This window comes from Thalassophryne amazonica, chromosome 19, assembly GCF_902500255.1.
Source record: "Thalassophryne amazonica chromosome 19, fThaAma1.1, whole genome shotgun sequence".
Lineage (NCBI taxonomy): Eukaryota > Metazoa > Chordata > Actinopteri > Batrachoidiformes > Batrachoididae > Thalassophryne > Thalassophryne amazonica.
In genome coordinates, this window is record NC_047121.1 from 56293163 (window position 1) to 56318925 (window position 25763).

At 43.7% G+C, this 25763-nt stretch overlaps 1 protein-coding gene across 1 annotated transcript in view; it reads left to right on the top strand.

The window, feature by feature from the left end:
• The window catches only part of ldlrap1b (low density lipoprotein receptor adaptor protein 1b), a 37464-nt gene extending 21387 nt beyond the window's left edge, over positions 1-16077 (top strand). The window contains exons 2-4 of the mRNA XM_034159656.1: positions 8885-9027; positions 11447-11559; positions 15926-16077. Of these exons, the coding sequence (XP_034015547.1) occupies positions 8885-9027; positions 11447-11559; positions 15926-16049 (380 nt within the window). The 3' untranslated portion in view covers positions 16050-16077. The remainder of the gene's footprint in view (positions 1-8884; positions 9028-11446; positions 11560-15925) is intronic.
• Positions 16078-25763: the final 9686 nt, after the last annotated feature.

Genomic DNA, 25763 nt, shown 5'->3' on the forward strand with positions numbered 1-25763 from the left:
AATGAGTGCTGATGTTTAGCTTTTCAAGAATCTACAAAGTAACCAAAATTGCAGCTAAACATTTTTGCTGAAACACTGGTGTATACTTAAGAAAGACACCAAGATTACAGCAGGAATTAGTCAGTTTTTTTTAATACAGCTTTTTTGCAGCCTGACATCATTACATCACTACATTAAGTCATGATTTAAAGGTAATTACCATACGAGGTCTGTCAAAGTAATGGTCCTTTTTATTTTTTTCGAAAACTATATGGATTTCATTCATATGTTTTTACGTCAGACAAGCTTGAACCCTCGTGCGCATGCGTGAGTTTTTCCACGACTGTCGGTTACGTCATTCGCCTGTGAGCACGTCTTGGGAAGGAGTGGTCCCGCCCCCTCGTCGGATTTTCATTGTCTGGAAATGGCGGAATGAAAAGGACTCTTTTTTCCATCAGAATTTTTCAGAAGCTGTTAGAGACTGGTACCTGGAAACTATTTGAAAAATTTATCTGGCTTTTGGTGAAAATTTTATGGGCTTCACAGAAAATAAGGACTGTTACTACAGCTTTAAGGACGCTCGGCGCGCCGCGCTCCAAGCTGCGACGACGAGGTCCAAATCACCGGATCATTTCTAAACGGATGGCTCTGTGGATACGAGACCGTCGTGTGCTCTTTCTCTGGTTATCACAAGAGCTGGACATCAGCCATTTTCCGGCAGATTTCACTTTTAACAAGAGATTTTGTCATGGAAAGCCGCGCGGAGGCTTCGCGCATCATGACCGATTCGTTGATTGAGCGAGACAAAGGAACACCTCCGTTTCGGAGTGTTAGAGGACAAGTTGGGACATGCCCAGCTCTCCACAATTTCTCTTATACTCACTCTACTGGTAAGCACTGAAAGCCGAGATAGGCATGTCCCAACCTCTCCTCTAACACTCCGAAACGGAGGTGTTCCTTTGTCTCGCTCAATCAACGAATCGGTCATGATGCGCGAAGCCTCCGCGCGGCTTTCCATGACAAAATCTCTTGTTAAAAGTGAAATCTGCCAGAAAATGGCTGATGTCCAGCTCTTGTGATAACCAGAGAAAGAGCACACGACGGTCTCGTATCCACAGAGCCATCCGTTTAGAAATGATTTGGTGGTTTGTGCCTCGTCGTCGCAGCTCGGCGCGCCGAGCGTCCTTAAAGCTGTAGTAACAGTCCTTATTCTCTGTGAAGCCCATAAAATTTTCACCGAAAGCCAGAAAATTTTTCAAATGGTTTCCAGGTGCCAGTCTCTAACAGCTTCTGAAAAAATTCTGATGGAAAAAAGTCCTTTTCATTCCGCCATTTCCAGACAATGAAAATCCGACGAGGGGGCGGGACCACTCCTTCCCAAGGCGTGCTCACAGGCGAATGACGTAACCGACAGGCATGGAAAAACTCACGCATGCGCACGAGGGTTCAAGCATGTCTGACATAAAAACATATGAATGAAATCCATATAGTTTTTGAAAAAAATAAAAAGGACCATTACTTTGACAGACCTCGTATATACATATGTAGATTATGAAAAAAAAAAAAAGCTGTGAAAGTATTTTCCCAGATACTGCTGGAACCTTAATTCCCACTTCCTTTAATGCATGTGTCTCGGTTAATAATTGAGAGAAGTAGCAGGATGTCTGAATCACACCAGGATCATTAAATTAACCGTCTACGTGGTTTTGGGACAGACGGGTTCGCTGCAGAGAAGACTGTGCATCACAGTCACTTTTTCTTGTAATTATTTTTGCTAGTTCAGTACCAAAGACCTACAGTACAGCCAAGGAGATGCCCTCGCCTCACCTGGCTGTGGCAGATAGGGTGGTTCACATTCAGTGGTTCTGTGGTGTTGCGGATGCAGTCTTCTGTGATATTAGGTTACATTAGTAAACTTTGGTCATCTGTAGACATTTTTCTTTAAATGCAGCAATTGCCTTTGTGAAACAAAGTACTTCTTTACTACTGGACACAGCAGGTACCTCAGTGGGGTAACATGTTTAGTGACCAATGTGTAGAGCTGTATCTGATTCCTGGTCACACTGCGTGTCTGTGTTCTTGAACAAGACACTTAATCTACAGCATCCCAGGCCACTCCGTTGTAACTGGCTACTGGCCTTGGCTGGGGAAGTAACCTGCATTGGAATGGTGTCGTGTGTGTATGTGTGCATCTATTTCATGTTGTTTCTGCAAACATTTTGCACATTCATTTAGCACATTCATTCATTTTTTTTTATACCTGCTTATTGCAAATAAGAGTGATTAGGGGGGCTGAAGCCTGTCCCAACAGTCAGTGGGCTTCACACTGGACGGGATTCCAGTCTGTCGCAGGGCCACATACAGACCAACACATTTACACACTCTGACTCACACCTTTGGCCAATTTAAAGTTTCCACTTCACCTAACCTGCATGTTTCTGGAAGTAGGAGGAAGCTGGAGCACCCGGAGGGAACCTGCCTTGGGTTTTTGCACAATATTTACGGTACTGTCCAAAAATCTTCGTCAGGATTGAAAATAATTCTTCACTTTAGAATGCTGCCAAAAAGTGTCTAAATTTAAATGATTTGTGATGTCGTGCCGAGACTACTGTAAAATAAAAGGTTTTCTTAAGGTCCCTGTGTTTGGCTCCTGACATTAATCTGCAGGCGGCCCTTGGTGTGATGCTGCAGTATGTGGGGGCAAAAATGTACCTGAGACTGGCAGAATTCACTGTTGCCAGCTTGCGTTGAGTTGGGAAAAATATTGAGTAGCAGTCGGCCTGCAGGGCAGTGTCAGGTTTCATGAATATGCAGCCGGGCTGCTGTCAACCACAATGGGAGTCAAAAATACACACTGCTTTCACGGCTTAAATATTGTCTATGGTGTGGTGGAAATGGTGAATATGTGTGGAGGGAAAAAAAAAAAAACACCTGGTCCTACAAACGGCACCAGAGCAGCGGGCAGAGCACAACTGAATGACGACACAGGTTCATGATTTACACCTTTTTTTTTTCTCTTTTTTTTTCCTTCCAAAGGGAGATGTTTGTTTGTTCAGTAGTCATCCCATAGCTGTTGGTGTGTGTGTGTGTGTGTGTGGTAGTATCTGCAGCCCTCTGCTCGCTTCTGCTCAGCAAACACCAGCCTCCCCGTCCCAGTTCTGTCCGGCTCGTTTACTAGCAGTTTGGCTCAGGTGAGCGGCGCTCACTGACCGCTCGGCGACAGTGTACTCAAGAAGCCTTTGAAGTTTCAGCATCTGCAGCCGCAGGGGACGCCGGTGGCGGTGGAGGAGGCCAGCCGGTTGAATGCAAATGCATCCAGTATTAAAATGCATTCTTAAACATAAAGCAGCATTCTGGGTGTCTGCAGCAGTTTAAAAATAGCTCGTGTTCTGGGGAGCCCATTTGAACTGCTGCTGATAGTTTATGAAGAAAGCTTTTGTTTCATTAGGAAAGCAGCATCAAGTTCCTGCAGTTGTATGAGTGCATATCATTCTGTGTCACGCAGCCTCGCCTCAGGGTGCGTTATCTGCCTCGTCAAATCCTACCACAGCTTCCTCAAGGTTGAAGGGTTTCTGAGACTCTCCTGCAGAGTGGAACTCCTGCTGTAAGCATTAGTTTGGGAGGTGATCTGGAGATCTTCATATCTTCATTGTTCTGCTGCAGCTGTGGAAGACATAAGCAGCGTTTTCATCCAGTCTATTCTTAAAACTCAGATGTGGACAGTGTAATATTAAGTACTTGGATTTGGGTTCTGTTTGTGAGCAGGAGCTGAGGTTAAACCTCACATATTTGTGAAAGTGTTTGAAAATACCCAAAGTGGTTACAGCTCATAATAAACATTAATAGTTCATCTTGCTAACTGGATTTAGGTCATGAATACTGTCATTATACAACCCCTGGCAAAAATTATCGAAACACCAGCCTCGGAGGATGTTCATTCAGTTGTTTAATTTTGTAGAAAAAAAGCAGATGACAGACATGACACAAAACTAAAGTAATTTCAAATGGCAACTTTCTGGCTTTAAGAAACACTATAAGAAATCAAGAAAAAAAAATTGTGGCAGTCAGTAACGGTTACTTTTTTAGACCAAGCAGAGGGATAAAAATATGGACTCACTCAATTCTGAGGAAAAAATTATGGAATCACCCTGTAAATTTTCATCCCTAAAACTAACACCTGCATCAAATCAGATCTACTCGTTAGTCTGCATCTAAAAAGGAGTGATCACACCTTGGAGAGCTGTTGCACCAAGTGGACTGACATGAATCATGGCTCCAACACAAGAGATGTCAATTGAAACAAAGGAGAGGATTATGAAACTCTTAGAGGGTAAATCATCACGTAATGTTGCAAAAGATGTTGGTTGTTCAGTCAGCTGTGTCTAAACTCTGGACCAAATACAAACAACATGGGAAGGTTGTTAAAGGCAAACATACGGTAGACCAAGGAAGACATCAAAGCGTCAAGACAGAAAACTTAAAGCAATATGTCTCAAAAATCGAAAATGCACAACAAAACAAATGAGGAACGAATGGCAGGAAACTGGAGTCAACGTCTGTAACCAAACTGTAAGGAAATGGGATTTACATACAGAAAAGCTAAACGAAAGCCATCATTAACACCTAAACAGAAAAAAACAAGGTTACAATGGGCTAAGGAAAAGCAATCGTGGACTGTGGATGAATGGATGAAAGTCATATTCAGTGATGAATCTCGAATCTGCATTGGGCAAGGTGATGATGCTGGAACTCTTGTTTGGTGCAGTTCCAATGAGATTTATAAAGATGACTGCCTGAAGAGAACATGTAAATTTCCACAGTCATTGATGATATGGGGCTGCATGTCAGGTAAAGGCACTGGGGAGATGGCTGTCATTACATCATCAATAAATGCACAAGTTTACGTTGATATTTTGGACACTTTTCTTATCCCATCAATTGAAAGGATGTTTGGGGATGATGAAATCATTTTTCAAGATGATAATGCATCTTGCCATAGAGCAAAAACTGTGAAAACATTCCTTGCAAGATGACACATAGTGTCAATGTCATGGCCTGCAAATAGTCCAGATCTTATTCCAGTTGAAAATCTTTGGAAGTTGAAGAAAATGGTCCATGACAAGGCTCCAACCTGCAAAGCTGATCTGGCAATGGCAATCAGAGAAAGTTGGAGCCAGATTGATGAAGAGTACTGTTTGTCACTCATTAAGTCCATGTCTCAGAGACTGCAAGCTGTTATAAAAGCCAGAGGTGGTGCAACAAATTACTAGTGATGTGTTAGAGCGTTCTTTTTTCATGATTCCATAATTTTTTCCTCAGAATTGAGTGATTCCATTTTATTTTTTTTTCCCCTCTGCTTGGTCTAAAAAAGTAACCGTTACTGACTGCCACAATTTTTTTTCCTGATTTCTTATAGTGTTTCTTAAAGCCAGAAAGTTGCCATTTGAAATGACTTTAGTTTTGTGTCATGTCTGTGATCTGCTTTTTTCTACAAAATTAAACAACTGAATGAACATCCTCCGAGGCCGGTGATTCCATAATTTTTGCCAGGGGTTGTATAACAGGAAAAGGTGTCGCTTATCGAGGAAACATGCGCTTAATTTTTTTGACACTCATTTATCCACAAAACAGACAAATTTCCAGCCATAACGGTTGAACAAATCATGATAGCGTGTAGATAATTGGTGTGATTATTCACATTGTGGGTTTGATGCACCACAAACTCATATTACTGAAATAAACTAAAGAATCTGTTAATTTCACTATTTATACCCATTTTTTACTATGTACCCTTTAATGTGAAAGTGCCCTTAACTCAAAAAAAATTTGTTCAAACTAACTACATACGAGGTCTGTCCAAAAAGTATCGGACCTTTTTATTTTTTGCAAAAACCATATGGATTTGAATCACGTGTGATTGCGTCAGCCAAGCTTGAACCTTCGTGCGCATGCGTGAGTTTTTTCACGCCTGTCGGTTGCGTCATTCGCCTGTGAGCAGGCTTTGTGTGAGCAGTGGTCCACCCCTCTCGTCGGATTTTTATTGCGAATAAATGTCTGAGCGATTTGGAGCTTTGCTGCATCAAATTTTTTCAGAAACTGTGAGAGACCTCCAGCTGGACACCGTTCGGAAAATTTAGATGGCTTTCAACAACGATTTTATGGGGATTACACAGATTAAGGAGTGCTCCCGCCGGTTTAAAGACCTCCCACAGCGTCTGAGAGCGCGGCGCGCTCCGAGCGCCGATCGACAGGCTGACACCCCGCTGAAACAACCAGATCATTTCCAACGTGAAGGCTTTGTTGATCCAGGACGTCGTCTTGACTTCCACAAAAATGGCAGAAGGCGTGGACATCAGCACTTTTTCAGCACATTCTACTGTTACAGGAGTTTTTTTCATGGAAAGAGAAGCGGAGGATTGCACCACCGTGCCACTCATGGCGCGGGACAAAACCACCTCCGTGTTGGTCTCACATTACGGCTTTCAGGTGGCTTTCAGACGGCTTCCGGTTGCTTGATGGTTGATTGTCTTCTTCGTTGGGCCACGTCCTTTCGGGCGGTGGTGATGGAGTTCTCCTTTCTAAGTGAATGATGTCACATTTTTAAGTTCTTCATCATTTCACTGGTTGTGATCTGAAGGTTCTGTTTGCTCTGTGGACCAAAAGTTTGTCCTACAAAATACAGGAGGTCCAACTTGTATCATTTTAAAATAAATTTATGTGGCGATAAAGACAGTGGACCTTCCACCTATCTGACACACACCATTTAAGATATGTACCACGGGGGGAAAACTGAGTTTGAAAGTTCTTAACCAAGGTGTATGTAAACGTATGTCCACAACTGTAGTAATTCACTTAAAAAGCATTTCAATCAATCAATTTTATTTATATAGCGCCAAATCACAACAAACAGTTGCCCCAAGGCGCTTTATATTGTAAGGCAAGGCCATACAATAATTACATAAAAACCCCAACGGTCAAAACGACCCCCTGTGAGCAAGCACTTGGCGACAGTGGGAAGGAAAAACTCCCTTTTAACAGGAAGAAACCTCCAGCAGAACCAGGCTCAGGGAGGGGCAGTCTTCTGCTGGGACTGGTTGGGGCTGAGGGAGAGAACCAGGAAAAAGACATGCTGTGGAAGAGAGCAGAGATCAATCACTAATGATTAAATGCAGAGTGGTGCATACAGAGCAAAAAGAGAAAGAAACACTCAGTGCATCATGGGAACCCCCCAGCAGTCTAAGTCTATAGCAGCATAACTAAGGGATGGTTCAGGGTCACCTGATCCAACCCTAACTATAAGCTTTAGCAAAAAGGAAAGTTTTAAGCCTAATCTTAAAAGTAGAGAGGGTGTCTGTCTCCCTGATCTGAATTGGGAGCTGGTTCCACAGGAGAGGAGCCTGAAAGCTGAAGGCTCTGCCTCCCATTCTACTCTTAAAAACCCTAGGAACTACAGGTAAGCCTGCAGTCTGAGAGCGAAGCGCTCTATTGGGGTGATATGGTACTATGAGGTCCCTAAGATAAGATGGAACCTGATTATTCAAAACCTTATAAGTAAGAAGAAGAATTTTAAATTCTATTCTAGAATTAACAGGAAGCCAATGAAGAGAAGCCAATATGGGTGAGATATGCTCTCTCCTTCTTGTCCCCGTTAGTACTCTAGCTGTAGCATTTTGAATTAACTGAAGGCTTTTCAGGGAACTTTTAGGACAACCTGATAATAATGAATTACAATAGTCCAGCCTAGAGGAAATAAATGCATGAATTAGTTTTTCAGCATCACTCTCAGACAAGCCCTTTCTAATTTTAGAGATATTGCGTAAATGCAAAAAAGCAGTCCTACATATTTGTTTAATATGCGCATTGAATGACATATCCTGATCAAAAATGACTCCAAGATTTCTCACAGTATTACTAGAGGTCAGGGTAATGCCATCCAGAGTAAGGATCTGGTTAGACACCATGTTTCTAAGATTTGTGGGGCCAAGTACAATAACTTCAGTTTTATCTGAGTTTAAAAGCAGGAAATTAGAGGTCATCCATGTCTTTGTAAGACAATCCTGCAGTTTAGCTAATTGGTGTGTGTCCTCTGGCTTCATGGATAGATAAAGCTGGGTATCATCTGCGTAACAATGAAAATTTAAGCAATGCCGTCTAATAATACTGCCTAAGGGAAGCATGTATAAAATGAATAAAATTGGTCCTAGCACAATGATTCCTAGCACATCACAATTTGATGTGAGAAGTTTTGTCACTGCAAATTTTTCTCTATTTTTCTTTTTTATTGGAAGGAGACATAACTCATACACTGAGAGGTTCTATGCAAATTTAAACTGTGGACTTTGTCATAATTTAATATATTTTGTCACTGAGTGCACAACTTGCTGTTCTTATTGAAGGACCACTCACTGCAGGAAGTGTGCAGTGGATCTCTGGGGGAAGAGAACTGCCAAAATCCCCAGTGGGATATTACTTCACTTCAAGGTGGGAATCTAGAACCAGTTGGAAAATTTTTCCGTCTTTTGGGATCCTCTGCCTCCAACGTTATGAGTAATTCCCCCCCCCATCAGTGCCAGCATATACTTCTGACGCTTCTGTGTTGCAAAAACAAGGTCATTTCTTCCGTCATAACATCAAAATCAGCTTCTAGCAACATGGAGAGCGAAAACCTGTGTTGGCCTAATCCCCCCCAGCAAAGAAAGTGATCAGGGCTGAAGAAAGTGATCAGGGCTGGATGAGGGAATAAATGAGGAATCAAGCAGATCGATAATGCCATCGAGATAGATTTAAAAACTGATCAGTTCCTGTCCCTGGCTTCAGTCCATGTATTCTTGTGCACATCCACAGACTACAAAATCTCACAGCCTGACAGTTCTTAAAATTTTTAATTTATTAAATTTTTCTGCAGAGCTTCCAGAGAACTGGACAGACACAAGGGAAACCCTTCTGGAGGGCATGGCGTTCCAGTTGAAGTACCTGGGGGTCACTATGGTCGAGCAGCCCAAAGGGGAGGAGTTATCTGCAGCTGCCGTCAAGAGGATTGTCGCCACAGTAAGACGCCGCACAAACGCACACGAACCTGACTGCACTTCGACTGTAAATCAAGCATCAGCTTTATGCTGCAGTTCCTTCACAGCAGTGTTCAAACTTGACCGAACAACAGTTGGGATCAGTGGATGATATAGATAACGTGGGCTCTCATTTGGAGGAGGGCGATTCCAAACGGCTTATTATAAACATCTCACACTGAAAAAGCCCTCATGGTGTCTGAGGCCTTGTCCACATACTTACGGCACTTCTCCAATCTGGTCTTTATTGTTTTCAAATAGTGTTCCGTAAACACGGCACCATTTCAAGAAATATCTGCATCCACACAAAAACTGAAAACACTGTATTACATATGCCAGGCCGACATGTGGCGCTGTATCATGTGTGTGTGCGCGCGTGCATTTTCCATCATTCACTGGACTTTCTATGGCTGGAAAGCAACTGACAGCCATGAAAAATAGAAGTGGATTTAAAAAAAAAAAGCAATTGCAGTGACTGAAAAGTTACATGACTTCTGTCCGACTACTCCGTTACTCACTTTTGACCACAGTGCCACGCGGAAAAGCTCTGGATTATCCAAATTACAGAAAAAGAGAAAAAAAAAAACGCGTGAACATTAAAGTTTTTGAGAGTCCACATAAACTTTAATGTACCTATTTCTATATTAAAACATTCCATGTGAGGTGTTTTCAGAGGGGTGCTGTCACACGATGAATCCAAACTGAATGCGTGCTGTACATAAATGTGGGAAAAGGATTTATTTAATATTTAGCTCATTTTGTTTGTCACGGTGACAGCTTCTTAGATGATGCTACAGGTTGTCATTATAACGGTAATCAGGGCAGCTTTCACCACAGCTGTCCATTGTCTCTCCAGCTTTCTGCTCACTGACAAAAATCCCATTAATGATCCACCAAGACAAAAAAGAAAAATAAGTTACACTGTTAACATGTCATTAATAATGAGCGGCTATGGTTAGACAGGTGGTGTTATGGCATAATCATTTCAGAAATGGTCTGCATTGCTTGCGCACACAGAGATGCAAATTCAGCATTTTCAGATTTAGTCACTCCAGAACCCGTTTTCAAACTGTATTGTTTTTGGCCACCGAAACGGCAGTTCCATGTGGATGAAACCCCAATACGATATAAAATGTAAGCTGATACGCCTAAACCCATGTCTGTGTGGACGGGCCCTGAGTGAGACTTGCCCATGACGCTCTTCCGCGGCAGACAGCGATGGCCTTGATGGGGTTGAATCTGTTTTCATATTTGTGATTTGTCGGATTTACATGTATGTGCGTTTAATCTAGTGTCACATACTTGTACGAGCCAATCCTACTAGAAGTAGGACAAATTTACAGAAGTGCAGTCTTACAAAAACTACTTCCAGAAACTAAGTTTTGTATCCAGAAGATGACTTTCTCTAACATTTAAAAATCACAGTCATCATGATTCCCTGCTGCTGTGGGCTGACTGGCACCTCCATGAGGACCAGCTGATTGGCCGCTTACGTTCCCCTGAGGCCCAGCTGATATTTTGAGTAGGTGTAATTAGTTTGGAAGCTGTTTCCAAATATATGGCTTCACCATCATCCAGCAGGTTTATCATTATTGGAGCTGGCAGCTCGCCGGATAATTAAGATGGTAGCAGAGGAACGTTGGAAGATCCTGTGGTTGGGTCAGATTCGCTGCCTGTACTTGATAAGCATTTGTTCTCATATTATTGGAAAAAGCTGTATTTTTGTCCAGCCATCATTAAACCTTGACAGGATTTCTCTGTCCAGTTATTCCTGACATTTTCCAGCGCATTTATTCATGTCTTGCAGCTCTACGTATCAAACCTCTAACTGAATCCTGTTTTTTGTGGTTCAGGATTCTTTGTCTGTGTTCTGATTTGATATTATTGGGGTTATTTTTGACACCGCCAGCTCTGCAGGTTTAGTTTGAAGGTTTATCGGTTTGGGAATTTTGAAATAATTGTGAGAATTGTCTTTTGGAAGAACAGTCTTGGGTGCTTTAAGGCAATGAAAACTGGCTTTACATGATTATGAACATTAACTGATTATTGCATGAATTTTTATAATTTGATTGTTATAAAGTGAATGTCAGCTAAAACTGTAAATGATGTCTTTTCTATGCTCTAAAATCACATTCACATTTTTCCTGTCGAGCACATCACAACCTACAGATAATTAATATTTTCCTTGATTAAAATTTTTGCAGTGATTAAGGTGTTATGAGTAGCTAATTTGTTGTCAGTGAATTGTCATAATCTTTACTTTTATTGTATTGTTATCGCTGAATTTAGCCTTGAGTCATAATTCACACAAATGGTTGAGACTTGGCTGGATTTTTTTAATTGCTGTCACAAACCCTGTTTTACTACAGTGGCTGACACGCTTTCTTTTCTCTTCCTTCAAGGCAAAAGCCAGTGGAAAAAAGCTCCAAAAAGTCACATTAACAGTCTCCCCACGTGGAATCATCCTTTACGACAGTGCCTCCAACCAGCTGATAGAAAATGTCTCCATTTACAGGTTAGTCTCGCTCTTTTCCTGTCCTTGCACACCTGCTGATGTTTCTCTGAATTGGGGTAAATTCCTGTCCAGATTTGAATCCACAATTCAAGCAACTACCATAGAACTGGAATTGAGAGGTTTGGATTCGGCAAAATTTCAGCAGTCTGTGCTCCTCAGAGGATTTTCTAGTGAAAACCTGAATGTGTGACGCACAGACTGATTCAATTCAGTTTATTTATACAGCAACAAATCACAACAAGGCCTCAAGTCACTTCACATGGGTAAGGTCTAACCTTAGCAGTTAAAATTATCTTTAGGTTTCCAAAACCTGAGAGACCACACACGTGAAGATAAAAAAATCATAGATCTAACAGGTTTGGTCGTACAGTGTGTGGTGTTCAGCCACACGGTAAGAACAACACCACACATGAATAGATTTCACACATGAACATTCCCAGCTCAGATAGGAAATCTTGCAAAATCTCTCGAGATTAAACATGACTTCAGAGTAAACAAACGGAGATACTTTGTGGACTATTTAAAACAGAGGGGAAAAAACAATACAAAAAGAAAAGGTGTTCTTTAAAGGAGTGGCGACAGCGCGACCACCGGACTTTCTGGTAAGTCAGAACAGCTGCTTCGATTTTATTTTCCGCTCAGTACATCCGTCACCTCGCTTTCTGATTGCACTTTGGACACCAGTCGGTGCTGTAAAGCGCTTTATAAATAAATGTTGATTGATTGATTGATTGATTGATTGATTGGCTGCATGTCACAATCAGCAGGCTTTGTGGTCAGAGGACACTACACACGCTGCGATATCGGGCCAAGACAGTCCAACATGTTGAATATTCCCAATTTGCGATCGGTGCACCCTGACGTCCTTCCGAGCAGATCAGAGCGCTCTGAGCACACAAAACACGGCAGGAATATCTCATAAGATTATCTTTAGCGTCATCGTGATTGTCGGGGCGTCCTTAAGATTGTCGGAAGGGGAAGATTGGCTCAGATATTGGTCTAATTATCCTGCCGCATGAACCCGGCCTTATATAACTTACCTTCCTCACTTGAATAAAAGCCTTTGCTTTTGTAATTGAACTTAAGTTTTTAAGTTGAATCACACTGATAATTTTTACAGTGTACCAACGCCCCTGAGCAAGCTCACAGGTGACAGTGGTAAGGAAAACCTCCCTCTGTTGATAATGAGGAAGAAAGCTCAAGCAGACTGGACTCAGCGGGGTGACCCACTGCTGACAAGGTCTTCACAAAACATGGAGGGGGAAAACCACCCAAAGACACAGGAAAAACAGAGAAGCAACAAAAACAGTCTGTCATTGAGATAAAATTATCCATCTTGGTTCTTAGTCTCTGCCTCCCGGTCTTGAATAGGTAGGGCATTCTGAGGTCAGTCCAGCACCCTGGGGTGCAGTGACAGCGCCCACAGAGAGAAAAAGAACAATCAGTCGGCTGGAAATAACTGCATCTAGGGCATTAGTTCACCTGCACTAAATAAATGGGGAAGCAGAGATTACTAAGGTGGTTGCCGGCACCTAGCACTCTGCTGCATTAACAGATCCAGAGTTTAGATGTCATGAGGCTGAGATCTGTTCTGCTGCTTATTTGAATTAATTAAAACTGTTGCCAACATGATGTCAGAATAAACTGTGGTTTTCAGTACAGTCGTAACACTTTAGCGCAGTCTGCTCAGTCTTTCAGAAACCCAGACAGAAGTGCGTGTTTTCCACAGAATGTCCCAGCAGCTGGATGCCTGAGCCACTAGTCCATGAACTCAGTCTTCCTCTTCAGCAAATACTGAGGATTCTCACAAAACACCTGGCATGCCACAGCCTGCATTCTCAAAGCTCCCGATCCTCTGTTACCCTCCAGCTTATGGTTAACTCAGCCAAGCTTGAAATGCTTTTCTTAGATGCTGCATTTATGAGTTTACGTTTGAAGGATAAATGGGACTTTCCTTCACTTTTTTTTTCCAGGCATGGGTAGTCTTGTATTTCCCAAACATTGGCAGATGGAGGACAAAATCTCAGTTGTTGGGATTTTTTCTGTCATCTGAGAGCAGTTTGATTGACAAGTTGTCTTCACTGGGTGCATTTTTGGGTTTCCAGTGAGACAAAAACACTGAAAATTTTAACTTTCTGATGATGTAAGTGTCTTTGTCTTACAGCAGTGACACTTGACGAACACAACGCTGCTTGAGGAATATGGAAGGTCAAACTTTATCCTTGTACTTTGCTTCTTCCAGTTCTTCTTCCATGTCTTTAAAATGGGGGCGATTAATGGAGTACCTGTAAGAAACCCAAGCAGATATATAAAAACATAATGGTGACCTGCCTTCAGTCTAACATCCCTGCAACCTTTTGGTCTGGACTTCATCTCATCTCTTCTTCAACTGCTTATCTGGGATCAGGATGCGGGGGAAATAGCTCCAGTAGGGAACCCAAACTTCCCTTTCCTGGACCACATTAATCACCTCTGTCTGAGGGATATCGAGGCATTCCCAGTGTGGCGATGTAATTGCTCCACCTAGTCCTGGGTCTTCTCCAGGGTCTCCTCCCAGATTGACGTGCCTGGAACACCTCCCTAGGGCACATCTTCAAGACATGTTTGCAGAAAGAATGGATCAAAATAATGCTTGAAATGCTTTTAAGTGTTGTAAGGACTGCCAGCATTACAAAGTTGTTAATGCTTTGGAATGTCTTTCAGGCCTTAAATGCATGAGCAAATTACATGAAATTGACCAAACAAAACATGAAATATCTTTGGTTCTTATAATCTGCCAAAAAGTAGAAGTCAAAGTAAATTTAAGAATTTTTTTTTTTAATTTGCGTTTTCCATATCGTCCCAAAATTTTCTGATTGGGATTGTACATTATAATAAATTAAAATGGAGGAATGAAAGTGTATAAAGTGTACAATAGCTTTATTTTTGTGTAACAAAACAAAATGTGACCATAGAATTGCTGTGCGTGGATTGGTGTCAAACATAAGGTGCTGGCATTGCACTCTGAGTGCTGCCATTATTAATATTCTGCTTCAGTTCTAATGTAGATCTTAGGATGTTTTAGAAATATTCATATTTGTTCAGTTTTTGCACAATTTACTTTTTATCAGTGTGAAACTTGACAAGATTTCTCTCTCAAAATGGACCTGTGAGCACAGAAACAGTCACATTATTCTTGGGGTGGCTTTCTGGACCCCATGATGTTTGGGTCTGAGGTCCTGACATAAGGATTCATGCTTTCTGCCCAGCCACGTCTTATTTGGCTGCAGAAAGTTCAAAGCCCCTCCTCCATGCTCACTGCTGTTCAACAAAAATCTTGTTTTTTTTTTTTTTCTTTCTTTTTTTAAATAGCTTAACGAATGAATAACCAGTCATACTTAGCTGAGCTAATAAATGAGGCTCCTCAGTGTGATAATCTCTGCATAAGAGGACTTGGGCTGCTGTGGTGTTTCAGCCGAGTGCTGCAGTCATGAACAAATTGAATTGAAGAACACATTTAAAGCAGCCGGTTCTATCTCACGCCCTGTTGGATCCCGCCTTCTCGGGTATCTGCTCAGAAAAAGCACGATCAATAACATCAGTCGGTTTGAGGAGGCACCGGGCGCCCCGTCTGTCAGAGACTTACAGTAAATCACTGCAGTTGTGGATCTTAATCCTCCAAAAACCTTCTGCCCTCGCTTTGATTTTTTTTTTTGATATTCCTGAGTTGGTTATGTGTGTGTGAGAAGATCAACATGCAGAGTGTCTGTGCAGGAAGGACAGATGGCAGACATTCATTAGAGCTGAGTTCCGTCATTCAGGGTCTCTGGCACGTTGGTCCTCGGGTTCTGACTTCTTGCAAACCTTTTAAGGTTGAACTTGAAACTGAGGAGCTATAAAACCGTCCACATGCTGCACTGACAGGAATCTCAGGTCAGGTTTGAAATTCTGTACAAGAAGCAATCTTTCCCCCGTTTTCTTAGTGTTTTGGGAGTAAAGGTTTCCTCTGCTCGTCATGTGCATTCTTTCAAACCGATAAAGCTGTTTTTTCCTCTCACAGCCGCTCTAAGTTCAGTCCAGGCGGCTCATTTTTAAGTTGTTTGTGGAATGTGGACATGTTGCGAGAGCTGTGTTGTAACGCGTTTGAACGGCAGAAAGAAATTACGTCCTGTTCGCAAACCAGCACAGCTGTCCTCTGCACGTAAGCCCTGTCCAAATCCATGATGTCATCCAGCTGTGTACCTGCACACAGCTGGATGTCATCAGTGCAGCCGCATTGTTTTCTGTAAAACTCAGAGAGAGGTGCTGGTTATACTGTCTGGGTTCTGTTATGATTGAGTGTGGAATATTGTTGCATGATGGATAATGTTTTTTTGTGTCGCCTCAGAATATCTTACTGCACAGCAGACAAGTTGCACGACAAAGTGTTTGCCTACATCGTTCAGAGTCAGCACAATGAGACTCTTGAGTGTCACGCCTTCCTCTGCACAAAGAGAAAAGTGGTGAGTTAAGGTATTCATAAACACGTACAAGCGTTGACTGATCGGTTTGGTTTTTTTAATCATACAAGCAGATTTAGGCTTTGGAAAGTGGTAAACAAGCTCGTTTCAAGCTCCATGAAACTTCAACCACAAATGCTCCCAATTTCCATCATGCATGTCAAGACGTGACAACCGCAGATGGGTGTATGGTCTGTTACACAAACAAGACAAACTTTCTGTTTGTATTCATGCAGTTCATCAAAGTTAACAAAATTTCAATCAGTTTATTCTCATTTAATTTGGAGACATACAAGAACATCTATATTATAATAGCCATGTGGCCTCTGTGTGCGTGTGTGTATGGCTTTGATCATGCAGAAACTGGGGAGAGCTGACATTTTCCATTTGGTATACTTATGAATTTGGGTCAAGGATGAACACTGCAAAAACAAAGTTGATACGACTAATATTTTAGCTAATGAGTAAACGGTGGACATTGTGCTGCAATGCACCATGAGAGTTTGGGATTTTGGGGTTTAAATATTATTGCTGTTCATGTTAGTTTAACAGTGTTAGTGTTATTGATTTATTGTGTTTTTGTAGTTCAATTGGTTTAGTCAGTTTAGTTAAGTGTCGTGTTGCTTATACCATGAGTGAAATGTGTATTGTTTGTCTTCTGCCACATCTCTGTGTCTAAAAATAGAAGCACCTGCTTGCGACAGAATGCAGAAAAAATAAAAAAAACTCTGCGACTGGAGACAGCTGACTTTTGCCATTTCATATGCTTATGTATTCTTGGTGAAGGAGGAACACTGCAAAAATCAATCAATCAACTCAACTTTTTTCTTATATAGCGCCAAATCACAACAAACAGTTGCCCCAAGGCGCTCCATATTGTAAGGCAAGGCCATACAATAATTATGAAAAACCCCAACGGTCAAAACGACCCCCTATGAGCAAGCACTTGGCAACAGTGGGAAGGAAAAACTCCCTTTTAACAGGAAGAAACCTCCAGCAGAACCAGGCTCAGGGAGGGGCAGTCTTCTGCTGAGACTGGTTGGGGCTGAGGGAAAAAACCAGGAAAAAGACATGCCGTGAAGGGGGGCAGAGATCGATCACTAATGATTAAATGCAGAGTGATGCATACGGAGCAAAAAGAGAAAGAAACAGTGCATCATGGGAACCCCCCCCCCACAATCTACGTCTAAAGCAGCATAACCAAGGGATGGTCCAGGGTCACCCGATCCAGCCCTAACTATAAGCCTTAGCGAAAAGGAAAGTTTTAAGCCTAATCTTAAAAGTAGAGAGGGTATCTGTCTCCCTGATCTGAATTGGGAGCTGGTTCCACAGGAGAGGAGCCTGAAAGCTGAAGGCTCTGCCTCCCATTCTACTCTTACAAACCCTAGGAACTACAAGTAAGCCCGCAGTCTGAGAGCGAAGCGCTCTAATGGGGTAATATGGTACTACGAGGTCCCTAAGATAAGATGGGACCTGATTATTCAAAACCTTATAAGTAAGAAGAAGAATTTTAAATTCTATTCTAGAATTAACAGGAAGCCAATGAAGAGAGGCCAACACGGGTGAGATATGCTCTCTCCTGCTAGTCCCCGTCAGTACTCTAGCTGCAGCATTCTGAACCAACTGAAGGCTTTTTAGGGAACTTTTAGGACAACCTGATAATAATGAATTACAATAGTCCAGCCTAGAGGAAATAAATGCATGAATTAGTTTTTCAGCATCACTCTGAGACAAGACCTTTCTGATTTTAGAGATATTGCGTAAATGCAAAAAGGCAGTCCTACATATTTGTTTAATATGCGCTTTGAATGACACATCCTGATCAAAAATGACTCCAAGATTTCTCACAGTATTACTAGAGATCAGGGAAATGCCATCCAGAGTAACGATCTGGTTAGACACCATGCTTCTAAGATTTGTGGGGCCAAGTACAATAACTTCAGTTTTATCTGAGTTTAAAAGCAGGAAATTAGAGGTCATCCATGTCTTTATGTCTGTAAGACAATCCTGCAGTTTAGCTAATTGGTGTGTATCCTCTGGCTTCATGGATAGATAAAGCTGGGTATCATCTGCGTAACAATGAAAATTTAAGCAATACCGTCTAATAATACTGCCTAAGGGAAGCATGTATAAAGTGAATAAAATTGGTCCTAGCACAGAACCTTGTGGAACTCCATAATTAACTTTAGTCTGTGAAGAAGATTCCCCATTTACATGAACAAACTGTGATCTATTAGACAAATATGATTCAAACCACCGCAGCGCAGTGCCTTTAATACCTATGACATGCTCTAATCTCTGTAATAAAATTTTATGGTCAACAGTATCAAAAGCAGCACTGAGGTCCAACAGAACAAGCACAGAGATAAGTCCACTGTCCGAAGCCATAAGAAGATCATTTGTAACCTTCACTAATGCTGTTTCTGTACTATGATGAATTCTAAAACCTGACTGAAACTCTTCAAATAGACCATTCCTCTGCAGGTGATCAGTTAGCTGTTTTACAACTACCCTCTCAAGAATCTTTGAGAGAAAAGGAAGGTTGGAAATTGGCCTATAATTAGCTAAGATAGCTGGGTCAAGTGATGGCTTTTTAAGTAATGGTTTAATTACTGCCACCTTAAAGGCCTGTGGTACATAACCAACTAACAAAGATAGATTGATCATATTTAAGATTAAAGCATTAAATAATGGTAGGACTTCCTTGAGCAGCCTGGCAGGAATGGGGTCCAATAAACATGCCGATGGTTTGGACGAAGCAACCAATGAAAATAACTCAGACAGAACAACCGGAGAGAAGAGTCTAACCAAATACCGGCATCACTGAAAGCAGCCAAAGATAACGATACATCTTTGGGATGGTTATGAGTAATTTTTTCTCTAATAGTCAAAATTTTGTTAGCAAAGAAAGTCATGAAGTCATTACTAGTTAAAGTTAATGGAATACATTACACAAAAATGGAACGTTGATAGGACTAATATTCTTGGAGAAATTACTGATATTAGCTAATGTTGCTAATTACATTCAGGACTAACACTCCATTCCAGCAGGGGGTGGTAAATCACCTTTATATTAAAAGCACGAGTGAGTCCGTGTGTGTATGATTTTATTTAGTAAGCTCAGTGTGAGTACATATTATAATTGTAAATATGTTAAAAATACATGGATGACACAAGAAAGTGAAAACACGTATTTCCATTGTGGTCCATTTAAAAATCAAATGACAATATAGAAGTTAAAACAATGATAATAATAGTGTGTATATGATAACAAGAACCTAAGAAATTTATAATACATTAAGACAGTAAATTGACGTTAAAAATTACGTAACTAACGGGAAATAAAAGGGTTGAGCTCTTCTTCTAAAAATTGTTGAGGTGTAAAGCCCCATTTACACATAGACGGTAAGAGCTCCCGGAAGCGTCCCAGAAGAGTTTTTGGCCGTCTTAAGGATCACACGCCGTTGTTAACGCCGGCACTAGGGGGCGTGGCTTAGTTCCGGCTTTACCGGGAATTGTCAAAAAAATTATTCAACATGTCGAATAATTCCGGGAGCGCTCCCGGAGAATTTGCGTGACGACGGAGACAACGCGAACAATGGCGTTTGATACTTTGTAATCGCCGTTTCATCCTGCCCCTTCCTGTAGTGCTGCAGTTTACACCGCCGTAATTGGTGGCCGGCGTTGTATCCCTAATCAACGGCGTGTAAAACAGCAATAGAGCCCACATCGGCGTGCTCAAGGGCGTTTTAACTGGCAACAGAGGCAGACAAAACGGTGGCGCTAGCGGACAGTACGCCGTTCTAAACGCCACCTCCCGGTAGGCGGCGGGTCAATATAAAAATGCTAGCGCGCTGCGTGCAGGCCTCTCACTCGCGGCCAGCTCCAGATATTTTTGCAGAGAAGCTCCAGTATGCCTCCTAAAAGAAAATTGGCAGCGGCAAGAGGTCTGGTTCAGAAGCAGAGGGTATCCCTGTGGTGGAGACGGAGCAACACCTTGAGGAGGGGAAAAAGGAAGGAGAAGAAAAGGCTGAGTATGATCTCCCTCTCCCTGCAGTGACAGAGGCTTCAGCCTATTATACTCTGGGGGCGGTGCCTATATGCAAAAGTTCCTGGCGTAACACAGGATTTGCCTGGATAAATCCAGCGGTACACAGGGCATTATCGGCGGCAGCAGAACACCGCCGTTCTCACGCGCGTCTTAACCTGCGATTGTAAAGGATAGAACTGGGTATTAACCCCCGTTGCCTGACGTGTGCCGGATGCTACGGCGTCAAAACGCCACTTTATTTGGCGGATTTAGCGGCGTTTTATCCACGAATTTGTGGATAGTATGGCGGCCAAAACGCCGGCGAAATGCTCCGCCCCTTTCCACCGCAAAAACAGCTGGAACTACCGCAAACTTCGGTCTACGTACTGCCCGCCGACAAAACCGTCTATGTGTAAACTAGGCTTAAGGTAGAGCCCGACCGATATGGATTTTTTTTTGATGCCGATAACGATATTTGGATGAAACAAATGCCGATAATCGATAAATCGACTGATTTCCTGATAGCCGATAAATCAGTCGATTTTTTTTTTTTTTTTTTTTTTTTTGACCCTTAACAAAAAAGGTATGAGCTAAAAGCTGAAGCTTTGTCCTCATATTGATTCATTTTGTAACAGAGAAGAATTTTTACATTCAAAAAATGTAATTGGATCAGTTAGGGGGCTATTCAAACGGGCCAACTAGTAAGATATCACTTCTGAAAATCATCTTTTCCATATCAGGTGAGGTAAATCTGTTCTACGATTGGATTTCGGAAAACCATGTGATGGAGAACCAATTCCGATTGGACACTAACATTGCGCACGTCATCACACATCTTCTATGAGGAGTACCAAGATGGCCGACGGTGGATCGAAAGTCCGGAGTTAACTTTTCAGCAAAAGAAAAAAAAAAAGTTAAGTTTTTATCACATATCATTAAAGTTATTTACAATTTAGTAAAGCTTGGTCCCAGCCGTCGTATACGATGGCTAGGACCAAGCGACCGCGTCGTATACGATGGCATCGGGCCCAGAGGGTTAATGGTGAATTGCAGTAATTCCCAGAACCCTTCCGGACGACCAGTGAATCTGAATGTTTCAACCTCTTAGCAGTAAACGAAAGTTTTTCATGCTAGAAATAAGGTCTACACAACGTGGGCTTAATAAAACGCGTGACCGATGCAATGAAGCACATTTGACACATTACTACATAAACTGAGTTAATCAAACTGAGTTGAACTGAAACGGGAGAAATGTGGGGCGAATGTAATCGCAAAGTTATTACAAACAACATTCTTATGAACTTGTATGCTTTTGTCAGCCGATCAGTGCAGTGTGACGGCGAACTACGGGGGCCGGTGATGAACACGTTTAAGCAGGGGTGTAAGCAGCTCTCAGTTGAATGGAGTCAGAGCTCCAGACAAACGGTGCAAGGACATTTTACATTGCCAACACAAACATTATTTCAGTAACTGTTCTGTTTATGAGAAATTTCAGCTGATAGTGAGTACTTTGAAAAGGGCTTACAGTGAGGAAAATAAGTATTTGAACACCCTGCGGTTTTGCAAGTTCTCCCACTTAGAAATCATGGAGGGGTCTGAAATTTTCATCTTAGGTGCATGTCCACTGTGAAAGACATAATCTTAAAAAAAAAAAAAAATCCGGAAATCACAATGTATGTTTTTTTTTTTGTTTTTTTTGTATGTTACTGCTGCAAATAAGTATATGAACACCTACCAACCAGCAGGAATTCTGGCTCACACATTATTCTGCACCTTTTACCTGTATTAATTGCACCTGTTTGAACTTTTTACCTGTATAAAAGATGCCTGTTCACACAATCAATCACACTTCAACCTGTCCAACATAGCCAAGACCAAAGAGCTGTCTAAGGACACCAGGGACAAAACTGTAGACCTGCACAAGGCTGGGATGGACTACAGGACAACAGGCAAGCAGCTTAGTAGAAGACAAGAACTGTTATGATTATTTATTAGAAAGTGGAAGAAACACAAGATGACTGTCAATCTCCCTCGGTCTGAGATTCCATGCAAGATCTCACTTTGTGGGGTAAGGATGATTCTGAGAAAGCTCAGAACTACACAGGAGAACCTGGTCAATGGCCTGAAGAGAGCTGGGACCACAGTCACAAAGATTACATTAGTACACATGATGCTGTCCATGGTTTAAAATCCTGCAGGGCAGCAAGGTCCCCCTGCTCAAGCCAGCACATGTCCAGGCTTGTTTGAAGTTCACCAGTGACCATCTGGATGATCCAGAGGAGGCATGGGAGAAGGTCATGTGGTCAGATGAGACCAGAATAGAGCTTTTTGGTATCAACTCCACTTACCATGTTTAGAGGATGAGAACAACCCCAAGAAAACCATCCCAACCATGAAGCATGGGGGTGGAAACATCATACTCTGCGGGTGCTCTTCTGCAAAGGGGACAGGACAACTGCACCATATTGAAGGGAGGATGGATGGGGTCATGTATTGTGAGATTTTGGCAAACAACCTCCTTCCCTCAGTAAGAGCATTGAAGATGAGTCATGGCTGGGTCTTCCAGCATGACAATGACCCCAGACACACAGCCAGGGCAACTAAGGAGGGGCTCCATAAGAAGCATTTCAAGGTCCTGGAGTGGCCTGGCCAGTCTCCACACCTGAACTCAATAGAAAATCTTTGGAGGGAGCTGAAACTCCAAACCTGAAAGATCTAGAGAAGATCTGTATGGAGGAGTGGACCAAAATCCCTGCTGCAGTGTGTGCAAACCTGGTGAAAAACTACAGGAAATGTTTGACCTCTGTAATTGCAAACAAAGGCTACTGTACCAAATATTAACATTGATTTTCACAGGTGTTCAAATACTTATTTGCAGCAGTAACATACAAATAAATTATAAAAAAAAATCATACATTATGATTTCCGTTTTTTATATTATGTCTCTCACAGTGGACATGCACCTAAGATGAAAATTTCAGACCCCTCCATGATTTCTAAGTGGAGAACTGGCAAAATCGTAGGGTGTTGAAATACTTATTTTCCTCACTGTATATATTTATATAGGTGACGGGTCAGACTAAGGGCAGCTCAGAACCTCCATGACCAGTGAAAGATCAAGGACCGAGACGTCGCCCGGTATGGTGGAGCCGGGGTCCCACCCTGGAGCCAGGCCTGGGGTTGGGGCTCACGCGTGAGCGCCTGGTGGTCGGGCCTTAGCCCATGGGGCCCGGCCGGGCTCAGCCCGAAGGAGCAACGTGGGCCCGCCCTCCTGTGGGTTCACCACCTGCAGAGGGGGCATGGGGGTCGGGTGCAGAGAGGATTGGGTGGCAGTCGGGGCGGGTGGCCCGGCGGTCCGGTCCATGCTCACAGCCCCTGGCTGTTGGGACGTGGAATGTCACCTCGCTGGGGGGCAAGGAGCCTGAGCTTGTGCGGGAGGTTGAGAGATACTGACTAGAGATAGTCAGGCTCACCTCCACGCACAGCATGGGCTCTGGTACCCAACTCCTGGAGAGGGGCTGGATGCTTCATTTTTCTGGTGTTGCCCACGGGGAGAGGCGGAGAGCTGGGGTTGCATTGCTTATTGCTCCCCAGCTCAGTCACCATGTGTTGGAGTTCACTCCGGTGAACGAGAGGGTCGCGTGCCCTACGCCTTCGGGTCAGGGACAGGTCTCTCACGTTGTCTCGGCCTACGGGCCGAGCAGCAGGTGCAGAGTACCCGACCTTCCTGGAGTCCCTGGAGGGGTACTAGATAGCGCTCCGAATGGGGGACTCCATTGTTCTCCTGGGGATTTCAACGCCCACGTTGGCGGCGACAGTGAGACCTGGAGGAGGGTGATCGGGAAGCACGGCCTCCCCGCTCTGAACCCGAGTGGTGTTCAGTTGTTGGACTTCTGTGCTAGTCACAGTTTCCCAGCACGAACCAATGTCGAGCACAAGGGTGTCCATAAGTGCACTGGCACCAGGACACCCGATCCGGAGGTCGATGATCGACTTTGTAGTTGTATCATCTGACCTTCAGCCACGTGTCTCAGACACTAGTAAAGAGAGGGGCAGAGCTGTCGACCGATCACCACCTGGTGGTGAGTTGGATCTGCTGGGAGGGAGGAAGCCGGTCAGACCTGGCAGGCCCAAACGTATCGTGATGGGTCTGCTGGGAACGACTGCGGAACCCTCTGTCAGGGAGGTCTTCAACTCCCACCTCCGGGAGAGCTTCTCTCCCAGATCCCGGGGGAGGTTAGAGACATGGAGTCCGAGTGGACCATGTTCTCCACCTCCGTTGCTGATGCGGCCACTCGTAGCTGTGGTCACAAGGTCTCTGTGCCTGTCGCGGCGGCAATCCCCGAACTCGGGTGGTGACACCGGAAGTAAGGGATGCCGTCAAGCTGAGGAGCCCTACTTATCTTGTTGGTAGGTGGAACCCCAGAGGCAGCTGACAGGTACCGGCAGGCCAAGGGTGCCGCAGCCCGTGCGGTCACAGAGGCAAAAACTCGGGTCTGGGAGGAGTTCGGGAGGCTATGGAGGAGGACTATCGGTTGGCCTCGAAGAGATTCTGGCAAAACCGTCCGACGCCTCAGAGGCGGAAGCAGCTCTCCGGTGGGGAGCTGTTGACCTCTGACTGGGGATGTTGTTGGGCGGTGGAAGGAGACTTCGAGGATCTCCTCAATCCCATCGTCACGTCTTCCGAAGAGGAGGCAGAGACTGGGGACCCAGAGGCGGACTCATCCATTACCCAGGCAGAAGTCACCGAGGTGGTTGGAAAGCTCCTCGGTGGCAAGGCTCCTGGGGTGGATGAAATCCGTCCTGAGTACCTTACGTCTCTGGATGTTGTGGGACTGTCTTGGCTGACACGCCTCTGCAACATCGCGTGGCGATCGGGGACAGTGCCTCTGGATTGGCAGACCGGGGTAGTGGTCCCTCTGTTTAAGAAGGGGGACCGGAGGGTGTGTTCCAACTATAGGGGGATCACACTCCTCAGCCTCCCCGGTAAGGTCTATTCCAGAGTACTGGAGAGGAGAATTCGACCGATGGTCGAACCTCGGATTCAGGAGGAGCAGTGTGGTTTTCGTCCTGGTCGCAGCACACTGGACCAGCTCTACACGCTCCATCGGGTGCTCGAGGGTTCATGGGAGTTCGCCCAACCAGTCCACATGTGTTTTGTGGATCTGAAGAAGGCGTTCGACCGTGTCCGTCGGGGTACCCTGTGGGGAGTGGTCCGGGAGTACGAGGTCCTTTGCTAAGGGCTATCCGGTCCCTGTACGACCGCAGCAGGAGCTTGGTTCGCATTGCCGGTAGTAAGTCAAACCTGTTTCCAGTGCATGTTGGTCTCCGCCAGGGCTGCCCTTTGTCACCGGTTCTGTTCATTATTTTTATGGACAGAATTTCTAGGCGCAGGCAGGGTGTAGAGGGGGGTCTGGTTTGGGAACCACAGAATCTCGTCTCTGCTGTTTGCGGACGATGTGGTTCTGTTGGCTTCGTCAAATCAGGACCTTCAGTGTGCACTGGGGCGGTTTGCAGCCGAATGTGAGGCGTCTGGGATGAAAATCAGCACCTCCAAATCCGAGGCCATGGTTCTTGAACCGGAAAAAAGGTGCTTTGCCCTCTTCAGGTCGGTGGAGTGTCCTTGCTCAAGTGGAGGAGTTTAAGTATCTCGGGTCTTATTCACGAGTGAGGGACGAATGGAGCGTGAGATCGAT